The sequence below is a fragment of the Bacillus rossius genome, chromosome 11 (genome assembly GCF_032445375.1).
Source record: "Bacillus rossius redtenbacheri isolate Brsri chromosome 11, Brsri_v3, whole genome shotgun sequence".
NCBI classification, from domain to species: domain Eukaryota; kingdom Metazoa; phylum Arthropoda; class Insecta; order Phasmatodea; family Bacillidae; genus Bacillus; species Bacillus rossius.
Genome location: NC_086338.1, coordinates 42491543 through 42508311, shown reverse-complemented (window position 1 = coordinate 42508311; position 16769 = coordinate 42491543). Strand labels below are relative to the sequence as shown.

General features: G+C 35.4%; 1 protein-coding gene and 1 long non-coding RNA gene across 3 annotated transcripts in view; one reads left to right on the top strand and one right to left on the bottom strand.

Annotated features, from left to right (window-relative positions):
• Positions 1-349: 349 nt before the first annotated feature.
• Positions 350-16769, top strand: part of LOC134536870 (uncharacterized) — a 17319-nt gene continuing 899 nt past the window's right edge. Inside the window, exons 1-2 of the long non-coding RNA XR_010075889.1 lie at positions 350-507; positions 3405-3543. This is a non-coding gene — a long non-coding RNA (uncharacterized LOC134536870). The remainder of the gene's footprint in view (positions 508-3404; positions 3544-16769) is intronic.
• The window catches only part of LOC134536869 (ATP-dependent RNA helicase abstrakt), a 25496-nt gene continuing 14507 nt past the window's right edge, over positions 5781-16769 (bottom strand). The window contains exons 9-14 of one of the 2 annotated variants that reach the window (XM_063376920.1): positions 16345-16426; positions 15200-15331; positions 11468-11636; positions 6726-6875; positions 6145-6327; positions 5781-6002 (exon numbers count right to left, since the gene is read on the bottom strand). In XM_063376920.1, coding sequence (XP_063232990.1) covers positions 5866-6002; positions 6145-6327; positions 6726-6875; positions 11468-11636; positions 15200-15331; positions 16345-16426 — 853 coding nt within the window. In that variant the 3' untranslated portion in view covers positions 5781-5865. Of the gene's footprint in view, positions 6328-6725; positions 6876-11467; positions 11637-15199; positions 15332-16344; positions 16427-16769 lie in introns of both variants that reach the window. The other variant, XM_063376919.1, reaches the window with a different exon arrangement.

Genomic DNA, 16769 nt, shown 5'->3' with positions numbered 1-16769 from the left:
ACAAAATTTTATACTGTATAGTGAAATTTCTCCGACAAAAGTTAAAAATACTTGAAAAAATACTATACCCCAGCTTTGGATCTGATTTTCAACAAGAAATTTAATTAAAATACTCCCTATATTGTTCAAATTTAATCAAACAGTTAATACTACCAAGTTTCCCTTTGTCTTTGTGAACTCTGGTTTGCACCATCCACCACTGATGGCAGCACCGTCATGGTTGTTACACATTTCCATTCCTTGACTTCCGTCGGATTCGAGAAATTACTCTCACCAATTGACATATACAGAGACCTAAGATGTTACACATAAATAAATAGTGTGTAATAAAGGTATTCTAATAATTCAAGTTTTCTTTTTTTTTTTTCTAGAGAGCATGGCAATGACAAAGGTACATAAAGACATAGCTGTGTTCATGGTTCAGCTGGCAAGCAACAACCAAGTCTCAGAGCAGCAGATGGTGAGGGAGATCGCAGACAAAACCAGAGACTTGCTACAGCAGCTAAGGTAAAAATAAAAGGGAGAAAAAGGAGAGATAATAAACTTTTGCTTCATTCTTTTTGACGTTATAACGTCTTATAAATCGATGAACGCCGGCTGCACGCACGAAAAAGAATGACTCATTGTCACGTTCCGCCTGGGCCGAGCGTGCAAGCGAGAGCGCGGAACAAGCAATAGAGGCACAATCGGCTCGTGACGCATCTATCTCTCTTCCACTCCATCGGACGATGCATCCGAGTAGAAGAGAGACAGCGGCAGCACACAACCTACACGTGAACTGTTTTTCAACTGTTTATAAAGTGAAGTGAAAAGTTAAAGTGGTTTCCATTGTTTATTACAACAATTGCTGCAAAAAAGGTAATTAATTCTTGCATTTTAAGAATTTGATTAGCGATATAATCTCATATATTTGTTCTTTGATTATTAAAAAAAAAGTAGCATCGGTCGGCCAGTGCAGTAATAATAGGTTATGTTACAATTTTGACTAAAAAATTATTATCTCATATAAACGATCATATAATAAGTCATCTGCTTTTATTTAGTATTCCATGAAAAAAATTGTAATTTTCAATTAACTCCTTCTTTGTATTACACAAAATAATGATAATTCAGTGATAATAATTCATTTCAATTCATAAAAGTATGCAATTTTTCATCAATGTTTTCTTATGTAGTTATCACGTAAAATTATTGTCCTTAAAAACCGACTTTACAGACAACCCCCTTTTTTTATTGTTAATGTAATGGTAATATAATTTTAGAATATAATATAAATTGTAGAATATAGATTAAAATTAAACTAATATTGTGAAGAATAATGTATAAATTGTCCAACCAAATATAATGTACAGTATTTGTGCAGAACTTAAAAAACAGATGGAACGCACAACTTTTAAAAATAGCTAAACAAATATGAGAATTGATGAAGCATTTGAGGCTTTAAAAGGGATGTTATGAATGAGCAAAAATAATGTTGGAGGAATTTTGTACAGTTAATAACATTATTATTTTTGTATTTTTACTACATTTTTAACAAAGAGGCTGGTTGTAGAGAGGTGGTTAAAATTTTAAAAATTATTTGGAGTAAGTATTTTTGCAATAGCAAGAAACAACTATGGTAATAGTTGAATTTTTAAAATAGATACATATAAAACACACAACAGTCTTAAATAATCAATTACTTAAGTTCTTGGCTAAATTATTTAAAAATAGTTACAGATTTAAAAAAATAAGCTATGAACTGGCCTGATTTCTGTTATATTTTGTGTCGTTTGTTGGCCTGTTTGCTTCTGATGTAAGCAGGGTGGAAAATTTTCAGCAATATTAAATTGAAATTATGTGAAATTTAATTTTGTACTTGTGGATTGGCTCATACTCAGTTTCCTCTCTTTGAATGATTAAAGTATATTTAAACTGTATTATATGATACATTTAATCATGCTGTTTGGATATGTTATTACTAGGGGCAAGATTATGTGTGTTGTGCGATAAAATCAAAATAACACTGAAAAGCATGTCAATGTCAATACATCATGTATAACACCAAAATTATAACAAAGCCCCGAAATGCAGTTAAAATTATAAAAATAATCCGCATTTTCAATCAAAACTCAACTTTAATGACAAATACCTAAACATTTAAATATTAAATTCAATAAAGAATAATTTATTTAGTGTGACATTGGTACCACAATTTAATAAAAAAGATTGGTAAAAGTTTACTTTTTTTAATCTCGAACAGTTATTAGTTACTCATTTTTACATTATGTCCTGAGAACATTTTTCAAACACAGAAATACCTAACAGATTTATTTTATTTATTCTGAAAAGTTATACATGCTTATTAGTTATTACAAATCATTATTTTGAGAAAATGTATCACGTATAAGTCAAAATGACACTGTTTTGGTGAAATTAGTATCATGGAACATTTAAGTATCATATTTGCTCGGCAATATGCTATCTTTTTTTAATAAACGGATTTAAAAAACAATAACACAGAAATCTCCTATTTTGGCCCTGTCTCTAGGTATTTACAGTTTTGTGTTTTGTTTGGTCAGAATGCCCAACTGGTGGCTCTGAGGTCCACTCAGATCCAAAAAAAAATTAATTTTAAAAATACCTTTGCATATAGGGCTGATGTGCGATACAGTTGGCCGAATACTTTTGAAATCTTGCTGTTTTATTTTAGTCAGTGCGGTATTAAAACACAAGACACTTTTTCTCAGAATGCTGTTAGTTGGAAAAAGTGTGAGTCAGGATATGTTCTAGTTGTGTTATGTCCAGTTGACGACAGGGGTGACTGCGAGGAGCAGATTTTAAAATCTTCAGATCAGCTGGCATGCACAGTTGGTAAAGACAAGATTTTATAGTTTCATGTTTAATTAAATACTGTTTTCAAATCAGTCTAGTTTGGTATTATTGTTTTACTTATAATGGTAAAAATAAATCTTCATGCATTTGTGTGTTTAAAAAAAAATGCACCAACATAAATAATGTAACGAATGAGTTATTAAGATATACAAGTACAAACACTAATAGAATTAATATTTTTCTATGCATATGGTCCATACATTTTGGTATGAACCTAAGTCTAAAATTAAAATCACCGACTTTAATGCATCAAAATATCACATTTTTGTGGTTTGATTTACGTTTTGTTAAAAATGTTATTAATTAAAGGTTTTAAGGGATTTGGGTGCTGTATGGAGTAATATTTAAAATTTCAGATGATTTTTTTTTTACTTGTGATTCACCATAAAATCTTGTCCTTAACGAATGGTATTGTGTTGTCCTTTTCACTTCTATGCAGAAGGCATTGGGCATTGGGCAAAGTACAGGTATTGTGTTAGTTGCTAACGCTGCCAATGCTGGGTCTGACATGCTGGTGCGTGGGTTGGCAGGTCTGTAGCCACCGTAACGACCCCTGAAGGCAAGCAAATGGTGAGCGTCGAGTATCTCAAAGAGAGGAATCTGCCGCCTGCGCTCGACAATTTTCTCTTCAACCTCGCTGTGGCAGAGAACCTCATCATGCTCTGAGTGGTGAGTAAATCTTTTTCGAAGTGAAACTTCTTCACAGATGGTGGGTTTCTTCGAGACAATGAACTTGTCACACAGCGTAATTCTGAGAAGACAAAAAAAAAGTGTAGCAATAAGGAGTGGGGAACTCAATGTCAAATAAGGGGTAGGGCACTCAATGATGTTGCATTCTAGCACACTTGCCATATTGCATACTTGCTCAGTTGTGCACAGAAGTACTTGCACTCTCATATATGTTATTATACAGTATTTCACCTGTATCATTGAAGTTTCACTTCTTATTCACATGGTGACAATTTTTTTTTTTTAAAGGTTAATAATTTTATCTGAAATGGCAGTACCTTGTTACTAGACTACTAAAAACATAAAGTTATCTGAACAAATAAATGTAGGCTTCCTTCACTTAGGGTAATGTATAAACTTTTCACCTGCGGTAAGCTTAGGTTTTAAGAGGTCTGTTTAAAAATGAGCCTGATATTTTGCTTGAAAAATATGATCACACTGTGTTTTCTTCTCGAAAATGCATATTTTTCCTGCAGTCATGCAATTATTGTTGTTCTAGAGCATAATTTATCTGGGCCTTCGCACCCCTGTTATATTCTCTGGTGACTTAATTTGGGTCTCTTGTAGCTGTGGTCTCAGCTTAAAGAACACCCATAAGTCGGGTGATTAGGTAGCCAGTAAAAACCACAGGAGTGCTATGATTGGCCAAGAGAAACCTGACCGTGATGCAACTCATTAGCATTATAAAGATTAATAAGATTGGCAAGAATGAAATGAGAATTTTTTAAAAATTCCATTTGGGAGATTGATGAAAATTAATTTTTTCTCATTTTGAAGTAATTTTATCTGTCAACTTGAGTTGTTTTACATTAGCGTAATCCTGCCGTGCCCTTGAAGGCTTGGGAGCGAGGGCGAGTTGATAGAACAAAGGAAGTTTTTGTTCTGACTGCTGAATGCCTGAATCAGCACGGGCCACAGATATATTTGGTTATCTTTCCAGCTTTCATGGCAGCTGTTCGTTTAATCACATTTTAAATTTTACGTTCCTTTTCTAATAAATTTTTATAACAACTCTTTTCTTAAATATTGAAAAAACACGTATAAACAAGAGCGAGATATTTTTAAAATCCTTTCTGCCGTCGCAATGCATTCCCAATTATCTATTTCATAATTATGAAAAAGACTCGGTGAGGTAATTAAAAATTTTTGAATTTATACAAAAATTTGTGAATACAATAATTTTCAAAGAAATTTGTTATTTCAAAAATTTTTGAAACATTTAATTTGTATTAAAACTCATTTCCCTTTTTTAAATTGTGTTAAGTAATTTTTCTTAAATTCACGAGATACAATTTTTTTGGGTTTCTACGGTAGCTGTCATTTATTGTATCATACTTATAATATTGTTCATGTTAATGTAGAGTAACATAAAATAAGGATGTAAATTTACTCACAAGGTTTCTCAAAATGAGTACAAATATTATCCACATGAACATAATTAATTTTTACCATGCATTATCAAAAAGTAACACACGTATGAAATATACGTCTATTATTTACCGTCAACTTAGCTGAAAATAGTACATAACACACATGAAGTGAAAATAAATGAACAGCAAGTGACGAATAAACTCGGACAAAGTTCCATAATTACCATAAATGGCCGTATACATATTGTGCACGTTAAATGTTATGGTACAATAACCTTGGTTGCAGTATCATAGTTACTGTGAATGTCCTGATAAGTATTGGGCAAGTTAGACTGCTTGACATGCCAAGCAACCATGTAAACCCCAACCTAAATTTAGTGTGCAAAACAAGTGGTTACTATGCTTGGGATGTATTGGGGCATGTAATGGGTTAAGATTTATGATAGAAAACAAAGATTTTTTGTTTAGATTTAGTGCTTTTTAAGCAGGAAAATCTAATAACCCCTAAACGTATTAAACAAAGGATGTTAAGGTTAATGCGATGAGAAACTTTTGGTGCTACATTAGTCTGACATAGGTGGGAAACTTTCTTGGGCCATGTCATCTTAGACAGGTTTTACTGTAAAAGGCTTTTAATAATCAACAGTACAATCAAAATTGAATGCCCATATTTGCCTATAGTATTTCTAATGGATACCATCTATTTTAAGAGACTTGATTTATGCTGAGCATAATTGGTTTTGTGTTGGGGAATGGATTTATTTAATGTCAACAAAGTTACTAAGAAAAAAAATTAAGTTTAAAATGTTTTTTAAACATAAAAAAAAATTATTTAATAGGTTCCATAATTTACATCAAATTGCTCAAAACTTATGCTGACAGTTTGCACAAGTTAATAATCTGCAGCGTTGCTGGCCAGGTAATCTCTGCGACCAATGTTTGACGCCTGTTTGTTCTGTATGGCTTCCAATTTGGGACAGTCTGTGATTCTGTGGCCCAGACCACCGCAGTAGCTGCATCCTCTTTCATCTGTGAAAGCAAAACAAAAGTTTACATACAAGTGACCAGTAAAAGTGAATATTATGACTTTTGGCATGGTTACGAAGCGAGCAGCCCGATGTACTAGTACAAGGCGTTATCATCTTTTCTCGTTTATGGATGTAATGCTCACCTCCCAGGTCCAGGTACTTCTCGTTCTCGGATTGCAGCGATGCCAGGAAGGGCGGGACTTTCTGCTTAGCTTCCATCAGCAGGTGTTTGAGATCCAGGAGCACTGATTCGTCGTTGGCTTTGTTGATGAACGTTGTGGCGATTCCAGTCTTTCCTGACCGACCAGTTCGCCCGATACGATGCACTACGGAGAAAAGAATGCAGTTAAGGATTGAACCCGAGAGATGTGACGGAGGAATCCAGTTTTACAGCTTTTGAGGGTATAAAAAAAAAGTGAGAGCATCAATTGGGACTGTTCTGAAGGTACTCGGAAATTCATACACTTATTAACAAGGAAATGTTATGAAAAGGGAGAAATAGTATGTATTTACAGGTCCACTTTAAAATATTTTTTTTTGGATCCCTGTGAGAGATTTTAAATTTAATAACATTTCAGTATAAAGTACTTTCACTATTAGGTATCAAAACTATGCACATTGTAATGAGATTTTGCTGTACACAAAATTATTTTTTTGGACAATAATCAAGTCTTTCAGCATCACAAAGTCATTACCCCTTATCTTCACTTGACTTACTACTCACCATAATTTTCCACATCATCTGGCATATCATAGTTGATGACATGCTGTACATTTTCAAAGTCGAGACCCTTCGATGCCACGTCAGTAGCCACAAGCACATCTTTATGGCCTTTGCGGAAAGCATCGACAGACCGCGATCGTTCTTCCTGATCTGAAAATGGTGGTTAAATACATGTGCTTATTAGGAACTTCATAATGACAGTTTCAGAACATAGAGGTAATAATTAGGGACAAGATTGTATGGTGTATTGCAATAAACCCCGGAAAAAATGTCAACACACCATAGGCACCAAAATGCAATTAAATTTATGAATATAATTATACTTAGTCAATCAAAACTGAATTCTAATGACAAATATGTAATCTGAATATTAAATTCAATGAAAATAATTTATTTTGCATGTGATTTGTACCAAATTTTGTACAAAAAAAAAAGAAAAGTTAACTTCTAATTTTTGAAATGTTATTAGTTACTCATTTTTCCATTATGATGTATTTTGTACCTTTCAACATTAGTAAATTTTTTCAAGCACAATAATTCTTACAGATTTATTTTATTTGCGAATATCACAAAAATTATTATATTGTAAAAGAACATAATTAATGGAACAAGTTAGTATCATAAAACATTTAAATGTTGTTAATTAATTAACACACTATCTTTTTTAATAAACAGATTTCACAAAAAATAATACCATTAACACTTAAATCTTGTGTATTGAAAGCGAAATCGGCCTGAAAATTACACCATAATCTTTTCTCTCATAATAAATCATTACTCTATAGTCCGTTGACTGATTTGGACATTGCCAGATGATTTTATGAGCAAACAAAGGTGGAAAAACAAAACTTGCCAAACTTTGTCCAGCTCCCATACATCTGAAATTAAGATGGTAGGGCAATACCATGCCACTTTCATTTACTTAATACGTATTTACCAAGTATTTACATTTTACTGACCTTGCTGCATGCAAATTCATTCAAGATACATTAGTAATAGGTTACCACAGATTAACTTGTGCTTTGAAAATCTTCCTTTCTAAATGCCTGATAACAGAATAACCCTGGCGTGCGCGTGACAAAGCACGACGATGATGTCAACTGTTGCAGTATTGCACCACAAGTACCTAGAGTCACTATGGTAAGACACAGAGATTTTATTCTTTTAAATAAGCCTGTAATATTTATTGGCAGGAGAGGTTGCTTTCTGGGTCCTGACCACTGAATTATGGCACTTTTTATAACCTGCACCTTAGTGGGGTAGTGCTATGTAGGATATATTTTTAGAGCAGTTTTTTCTTAAATGATTGTGCATTTTAGGAAAGATTCAGTCAAAGCAGTTGTAAAAATGAAGTATCAGTGGTATCTGAAACAGTTAAAGGTCTTGTAACCACACCCAGCATTACCACTCATTCTGACTTTTTGGTAATTTATCTATAAATTAGGCTTCTGCGAGCAGAAGATTTTCACGTCGAGCTCGAGCGAGTTTGCTAAAATACTCGCGAGTATCGAGTCGAGTTCGAGTTTTTTTTTTTCAGTTTATTGCACATAAATTTACTGTGATGGAGTAATAAAATGTGAGAACTTTTGAGAAAAATATGGAAATAAAAAAAGAAACCATTATCATTGTTAGCCTACTAAATAGATAGACCTACATTAGAGGTCTGCGAGCCTAAGAATTTTACTTTGAGCCAAGCTCGAGCGAGCCTACTTGAAAGTTCTCGAAGCTTGAGCTTTTGTGATACAGTTACACTTTTGGGAAATTATTTTTACCTTAAACTTAGTAGGTATAATGTTTGAATAAAGTATTAAAATGAAGTGGGCTTATTAATTTTGGGTAACTATTTACAGAGTGCTTTTATAATTTGCACTGCTAGGAAAAAAAAACATGTTTTCCATTGAATCTAACCTGTTTCCATTGGTTCATTAGTAACTGATATCATCCAACTAACATAACCACAGTTTACAAGTACGTATATGTTTGTGTAAATGTAACATAACTTTGGAATAATTTCATCCTTGTCAATTTTTCTGGAGTCCTTACTGAGCTTCAACTAACTGAGCACCAAAAATCATGTTGTTTGAAAAGTACATTCACATTGTTTCAACATTTCCACTTTTCGGCACAAAAATTCTGAGAGAGATTGTCATAGAGTATTAAATTCTGTTCTTCAATCTATCATGCAGAAAAATAATTTGTTCTGCACGTTCAGGAGTTAAATTAGCTCTACGATTGGAGATGGTGTTTACAGCAGATGAGAAGCATCTCTCGCTGGCAACCTGTGTGGCTGGAATGCTTTAGTAAAATTGTTGGTAAATATGTAGAGTCGCGGTATATGCGGAAAAAAAATGCTAAAATTCCGAAAATACTTTTATTCTATGCTCTTTCACTTCCTCTTTTCAAATCAACCGGCGGAGATAAGAAATTCCAAATACTTTAGGAATATCGAATTTTTTAATTTTCATCACAATACCTGGGTATTCATGCGGCGATCACCATTGTTTCTGGTTTACGAGTATCTATTATGTTTCTTATTGAACAATTTTGTCACGTGACAGTTCCGTGATTGGCCAGTATTCAAATGAACCAATACGTGATTATTTATTTATTTATTAATCCGTCGGAGGTATCGCGACGTAGGTGAACGACTACATCATTTCCTTCTAATGGCAAAGGAAATGTACCCGCCTCCAACTTAGGTGGGTTTTTAACGTTTCTAATTTTAAAGTCTTATTTTTTATTTTGATATTGTCCGGGTTTGTTAGGTCAGGTCAGTTACATTATAAATACTTTAAAACTAAAGAACCATTGAAATTAATTCACATTATTTTTTATGTCCGCTTAGTTTGAAAGTATTAATAATGTAACTGACCTGACCTAATCGACCATTTTATTTATTACGCATTCACGAACACACGGCAAAATAACAAAAATGGCGTCGGTCTAATGGTTGTACAGGTGTTGTATTGCAAAATTAAAAAAATCTATATCTCCTAAAGTATTTGGAATTTCTTATCTCCGCCGGTTGATTTGAAAAGAGGAAGTGAAAGAGCATAGAATAAAAGTATTTTCGGATTTTTAGCATTTTTTTTCGCATATACCGTTACTCTACATATTTACCAAATTGTTTAACCTCGAAATTAGTGTCAAATATCTGTAACTTGTCATTAAGTTTAATCAATTTAAAGTAATAAAAATAGAAGCATTTTACTTAATTCAATTTACACTTGCAAAAAAAACTTACGCACAATAAACCTACATGGAAATTAAAGTCTTTTTCAATGTCCTGTAGTCTGAAATATGTTTACTCATGTCATCAAATGTAGAGCTGTACTGAAGAAGCCGATTTTGCCAATATTTAGTTGAATCGGCATTTCTGCCAACTTCCAATACTCTTGTTAATTTTCGGCCGATATTACTGAAAAACGAAAGAGACTGCCATAACCTAAAAATCCACTAGTACCCTTTTCACTTTTCGTAGTAGTACTGCATTCTTTCAGATCGCATTATTTCTTAGCAACATGTGCCAACCGTACATATCAAGATTTAACATCCTTTTTTTTTAATATGTCCTAAATAAATACATTACCATCACGGTAAATACACATCTCGGTTATTACGGCAACTATAGTGCAAATGTGGTAACTATCATGCTTCTGCAGTAGTTATGGTATCCACAAAGAATCGTTAGTTCTTTTTATGGTAATTATCTTAAGATAACTATTGGAATTGTACTGTAGTTATGGTACATCATCCATATTTCTTCGTAAGTTGTTGTTCATTTGTCTTTTCTTCATATTTATATTTACGTGCGCCATTACTGGCAGGAACTTTCATAAAAATTTTAAATGGGACTTTATATCACACATTTTATGGCGTAAATGATGAGACCCCGGACAATTTAAACGCTTTTTACAGTAAAATGCGGGAAATGTTTCCGCATAAAGCGGGAAATACTTCCGCATAAAGCAGGAAAGTGATACATTAAAACTATGCAGAAAATTATAGAAGTAAAAAAAATTCATCACGGAAATTCGTAAATCCCGGGTACGTAAAAATGATGTGTTCATGTATACGGTCGATCATGTTACATTATAAAGTAAAGGATAATAGTGTTGTAAGACTTTTATTCCCTTATAATGACAGTCTTTTTTTTTCTATAGGTAGAGTGCAAGAAAAGCTCGCTCGAATTTCGAGTTGTTGAAAAGCCACGAGCTCGAGTTCGAGTATTACTAAAAAACTCGACTCGAAACTCGAATTTCGAGTACTCGCAGGTGTCTACTATAAATGTATAGGAAAAAAATTTTTTGATCATAGTATTTTCAACTTGTGCACTTGTAGAATAAAATAATAATAATAATAAATTCTATAGTACTGTGTGTATATGTAATTAACCATGTGAAACATAAATATCTTATTATGAATTAGACAACAGAAAACTATTTTTCAATTAAGTTAATTGCGAAGTTCCTACAAATAAACATATTATTTTCATCAATCACTGTATAGTTATTTAAAAGTAATTTTATGTTGTGCACAAAGTTTCAAATGCAGTCAATAAGTTCAGAGTTATGTCAGAGAGGTGCAAAGAAAGCATTCCATTAAGATACAGGGAATAAGTCAACTAAGTCAACTTTAAGATTAGTTCTTAACTTGTGTATATTGTCTCCCTTTCTTTTTCCGGACATCAGTGTCACTTGCGGATTCAATCATTAATTTACTACTGAGTAAGATTTATATACCTTTGCCACCATGTATGGCCACTGCCTCAACTCCTTTCAAGAGCAGATACTCGTGAATTGCATCTACGTCCTGTTTTTTCTCTGCGAATATGAGGACAGGTGGTGGTGTCTTCTGTAGACATTCTAAAAGGTAGACTATTTTTGCTTCTTGCTTCACGTACTCTACTTCCTGTGGGACAAAATGTTAAGGCATTATGTTCTCACATCCCTAAAACATGTATTTTACAGCATATATAGCCCTCATTTGACAGAAATTCTGCATTACTGTTCAGTCTAAATTCAAAATGCTGTACCATTTAAAAGAATTTATTATGAAACTGAGAATTCATGTTGTTGAAAGATTTCAAACGCCTGAATGAGACCAAAATTAATGTTGTTCAAGTACCCTCTTTTATCTCATAATCGTTGCACGCGCGTAATCGTCGCACCTATATTTTTGGCCGTCAAGTTTGGGATAAAAAAATTCTCGCTTAAACATTGAATGATGTTTTTGGTCCCGCTATTAGATGCCGAGCGCTTTGTGTATCTTTTAAGTATAAAACGATGTATTTTAAAGAAGAAATATAATATTTATTCGGAAATTACCACTTATTTAATTAACAATAATATGAAGTTGTCCAACGTGTAAATTTTCTTTTAAAGACTTTTTTAAACATTATCTTTATCTGATCCTTTGCGTCGCCGCGGTGTACCACTTATGAACGTGTAGCCAGCGCCAGTTGGCATCATTCATGTTTGGTTATGTTGCTTCCCGTATAGAGCGCGCGCATGTAGTCGAATATTGATATCTCGCCGATTGCATACAGCGCGCGCTCTCTCTCTGTCGAGTGCCGAGTTAACTACATATGATGGCCCGCATTCTGTCGTGGTAAATGTGTACTACGGCAATAGTTACGCATTAGTTCACGTCGCAGATTCAAGGGGCTTGCGTTCGCGTTACAGTTTGGGTTTTCTATTTAAAGTTGAAGAAAGGGTTTTGTTTTAATTATTATTAATATTAATTGTTTTGCGTGCTCTTGTATAATCCACCTTTTTTTTTTTTAAATAAACGTAATTTCCATGAACGGTCTTTTTTATAAATAACTTTACCTAACAAAAAAAAAATATTTTTCCGCATAATGGTCGCAAACTTTTCAAACTTGATTTTAGAATAAAAATGTGTGACAATTATGCGAGAAAACACTGTAGCTTGGTCTTAATTATTAATAACAAATGACTGTATGAATAAAGTGAACTTACGTGAAATGAGACATCTTTGCCATTGTGATGTTTGCTACCCTAGCCACAAACAAAAATTCATATTTCTTTTCATCTCACAATGGCATGCAGGTGAACCAGGAACTAAATAAAATGTATGCTTGGTTACCAATCACAAATCCTTAATTGACATTTTTTTTTTCATTCTGAACTTTAGTGAACATAACTGTCATTTAAAAGACAACCAGGCAAAAAAATTATAAGTTTTCGTGGTGAGCTGAATTTATTTATTAATAAATAAAGAGGTAGTTTAGTCCTTCTGATATCTGTAATTCAGTTATTAAGATGAACAGGCAGACAGTCTCACATTCTGGCAAAAAAAGAATTTTCTAAACAGGACATAAACATCTTAATAATCCAGTTCTTACATTATAATCATCAAAATTTCATTTTCAATTGGTGGAAAACTTCCAGCACTTATACTCGGGTGATTTCAATTCTTACAGGGAATTCAGACAATTTTGACAAGCCTATTTGTTTCTTTAATGAGATAGCTCCCCCCTGAGAGAAATGGTCTTAAAAAAATCTTTATTACACACTCAAAAAAGTTTTGGAATAATCAAGAGAAATCATTTATACAGTGTGCAAAGTAAAGTTACTCAAAAATGCTCCTAGGCTTCATGAAACAAAATAAACATTAATTACCCGTGTATGGGTAGCATATTTTATGCAGATTTTTAGTGTAAAAAATGTACTGTGACCCATATGCAAATTTTGGGTTAAAAAAAAATAATAATATTGTACTGTGTGGTTGAATATGTGCATAAATAACTTGCTTGAGTAAGTATAAATAGTTTTATCAAAATATCTGCAGTTGCGTGAAGCTCCGTGAACAGGGCAGTTATTGTACGAGTGCCGTGTCTGTCGCCCGACCAGTCACGACGCTGGCAAGGGACGCGACTGCGAGGAGAGGAAAATCTAAAAATGAACCAACGAGAGAGAGAGAGAGAGAGAGAGAAAGCGAGAGATCGCGAGAGCGAGAGAGCGCGAGAGAGAGAGAGAGAGCGGAGGGAGCGCGAGAGAACGCGAGAGAGAGAGAGAACGCGAGAGAGAGAGAGAGAGCGAGAGAGAGAGAGAGGAGCGAGAGCGCGAGAGAGAGAGAGGAGAGAGAGAGAGGAGAGAGAGAGAGGAGAGAGAGAGAGGAGCGAGAGAGAGAGAGAGAGAGGAGCGAGCGCGAGAGAGAGAGGAGCGAGCGCGAGAGAGAGAGGAGCGAGCGCGAGAGAGAGAGGAGCGAGCGCGAGAGAGAGAGGAGCGAGCGCGAGAGAGAGAGGAGCGAGCGCGAGAGAGAGGAGCGAGCGCGAAAGAGAGAGAGGAGCGAGCGCATGAGAGAGAGAGGAGCGAGCGCGTAAGAGAGAGAGAGAGGAGCGAGCGCGTAAGAGAGAGAGAGAGAGAGAGGAGCGAGCGCGAGAGAGAGAGAGAGCGCGAGAGAGAGAGGAGCGAGCGCGTAAGAGAGAGAGAGAGAGGAGCGAGCGCGTAAGAGAGAGAGAGAGAGAGAGAGAGAGGAGCGAGCGCGTAAGAGAGAGAGAGCGGAGCCAGCGCGAGAGAGAGAGAGAGAGAGAGAGAGAGAGAGAGAGAGAGGAGCGAGCGCGAGAGAGAGAGGAGCGAGCGCGAGAGAGAGAGGAGCGAGCGCGAGAGAGAGAGGAGCGAGCGCGAGAGAGAGAGAGGAGCGAGCGCGAGAGAGAGAGAGGAGCGAGCGCGAGAGAGAGAGAGGAGCGAGCGCGAAAGAGAGAGAGGAGCGAGCGCGTGAGAGAGAGAGGAGCGAGCGCGTAAGAGAGAGAGAGAGGAGCGAGCGCGTAAGAGAGAGAGAGAGAGAGGAGCGAGCGCGAGAGAGAGAGAGAGCGCGAGAGAGAGAGAGAGGAGCGAGCGCGTAAGAGAGAGAGAGAGGAGCGAGCGCGTAAGAGAGAGAGAGAGAGAGAGAGGAGCGAGCGCGTAAGAGAGAGAGAGCGGAGCCAGCGCGAGAGAGAGAGAGAGAGAGAGAGAGAGGAGCGAGAGCGCGAGAGAGAGAGAGAGAGAGCGAGAGAGAGAGAGGAGCGAGAGCGAGAGAGGAGCGAGAGCGCGAGAGAGAGAGAGGAGCGAGCGAGAGAGAGAGGAGCGAGCGCGAGAGAGGGAGAGAGAGGAGCGAGCAAGAGAGAGAGGAGCGAGCGCGAGAGAGGGAGAGAGAGATGCGAGCGAGAGAGAGAGCGCGAGAGAGCGAGAGCGAAAGCGAGAGAGAGAGCGTGGGTGTGGGCGTGCATGTGCTTGAGGCCATATGACAGTGTTGACGGTTCTCCCGCCCTCTCTTCGCTGTACATGTCCCGTGTCATGTCCGCCATCTTGTTTTCATCTGCCAGAGTGCAGTATATATTTATTACTGTGGCGTCCACCATATTGAAATTTTGGCGCCATCTTGTAAATTCATAATTATTTAGCATAGTTCGGAAATAATTGAAGGATTCTGTAACAATGTAATAAAAGAACACTGAGTAGAATAACTACCTGGATGACGTTCATTGATGCTGCTCCCGCACGCCCAACATTAATTGTGACGGGCTTGACAAGAGCAGAACGAGCGAAGTTCTGAATTTTCTTGGGCATGGTTGCAGAGAACAGAAGTGTTTGTCGCTGGCCCTAGGTAACACATCCACACCCCTTGATCACTTCGATAAATGTAAAAAAAAAAAAAAAAAAAAAAAAAAAAAAAAAAAAAAAAAAATTGCCATTTAAATTTACTTAACCATCAGTAGGACTGAAATTTAAAATGGTTTCACACAAGCTCAAAATCACTTTATTTATAGTTCAATAGTGAACCTGTGAACAAAAAAAGGTTAAAAAATAGAATAAAAAAAAATGCAACAAGAGAAAAGCAGCTGAAGGTTCAGGGTAACGTGGTAGGCAGCCTGGCACTGAGCCAAAGCAGGTGGTTGGTAGTGCTCTCTATGCCTTGGGTAGCGAGGCAGAAGTCATGTGATCCGCACATAGACCTCCAGCAAGCAAGTCCTACGTCATGCTGGAAATATGTAGGTGATGTTTTTTATTGTTTGTTTTTACAATTTTTTTTATATGTTCCATATTTATATCAATATTTTAAATTTTTTCTGTCTTGTATAGGTTTTTATACTGTATTACTCTTAATTTTAAATTTCCCATGGGTAAATGCAGGCAAGGGAACTGACGGCTGTACTCGCTTGAGTGGTTAAAATTTTTATTTTGAAAACGAACATTTTAAACTTGAAACTGAATAAGCAGAGGTTCACTAATTAATAAAAATATTTTCTTAGCAAAATCATTTAAATGAAAAAAAATACTGCTTTCCTCATTTCTAAAACTTTAAAAGTATCATACCAAAAAAAAAATCTTTAATTATTTGTATCTTCAGGGAATGATTAGATAAATAAAATTCAATAGTTAGATAAATGCATGCATTTATTTCTAATGTAACAAAACAATGTGTCTAATCATCAGAGTGATTAAAAAAAAGGCTATCATTTTAGCAGTGCAACTTGGTGCTAGCAAATATCTTTGGACAAATCCTTATTATGCATCTCGTACACAACATGCTTCCAGCTCTTTCTCTATCAGCCAAAGCACGAGATGGATCAACATCGAAACATATACTACATTAAAATTAAAATAAACACTACCTTAAAGAAAGAGAATATTGTCCGAACATCTTCTTCAAATCCCATGTCAATCATCCTGTCTGCCTCGTCCATACACAGGTACCTGTAATTTTCATACCACTGATCTAGTTAAAACAATCACAACACAATATATATATTTTTTTAATTTTGAAGCATTTATTTATGGTTATTTTATACCAAATATCTTTTTTTCTCAATTGAAAATTTGTGTCATTGCTTAATTTCAACACTAGGCTCAATCTTGAATATTTCCTTCTATTACCATCACATTTATTTTTTGTTATGTTCTAAAATGACAGTAGTTTTTTCTCTAAACCTAGCTGTATATCAAACAAATTTTAAATGAAACATTATGTTCCTCTTACCAAACACGAGACCTTTGCTGAAAAAAGTAATGGTTTATTTTAACTACAGACTTCCACTCT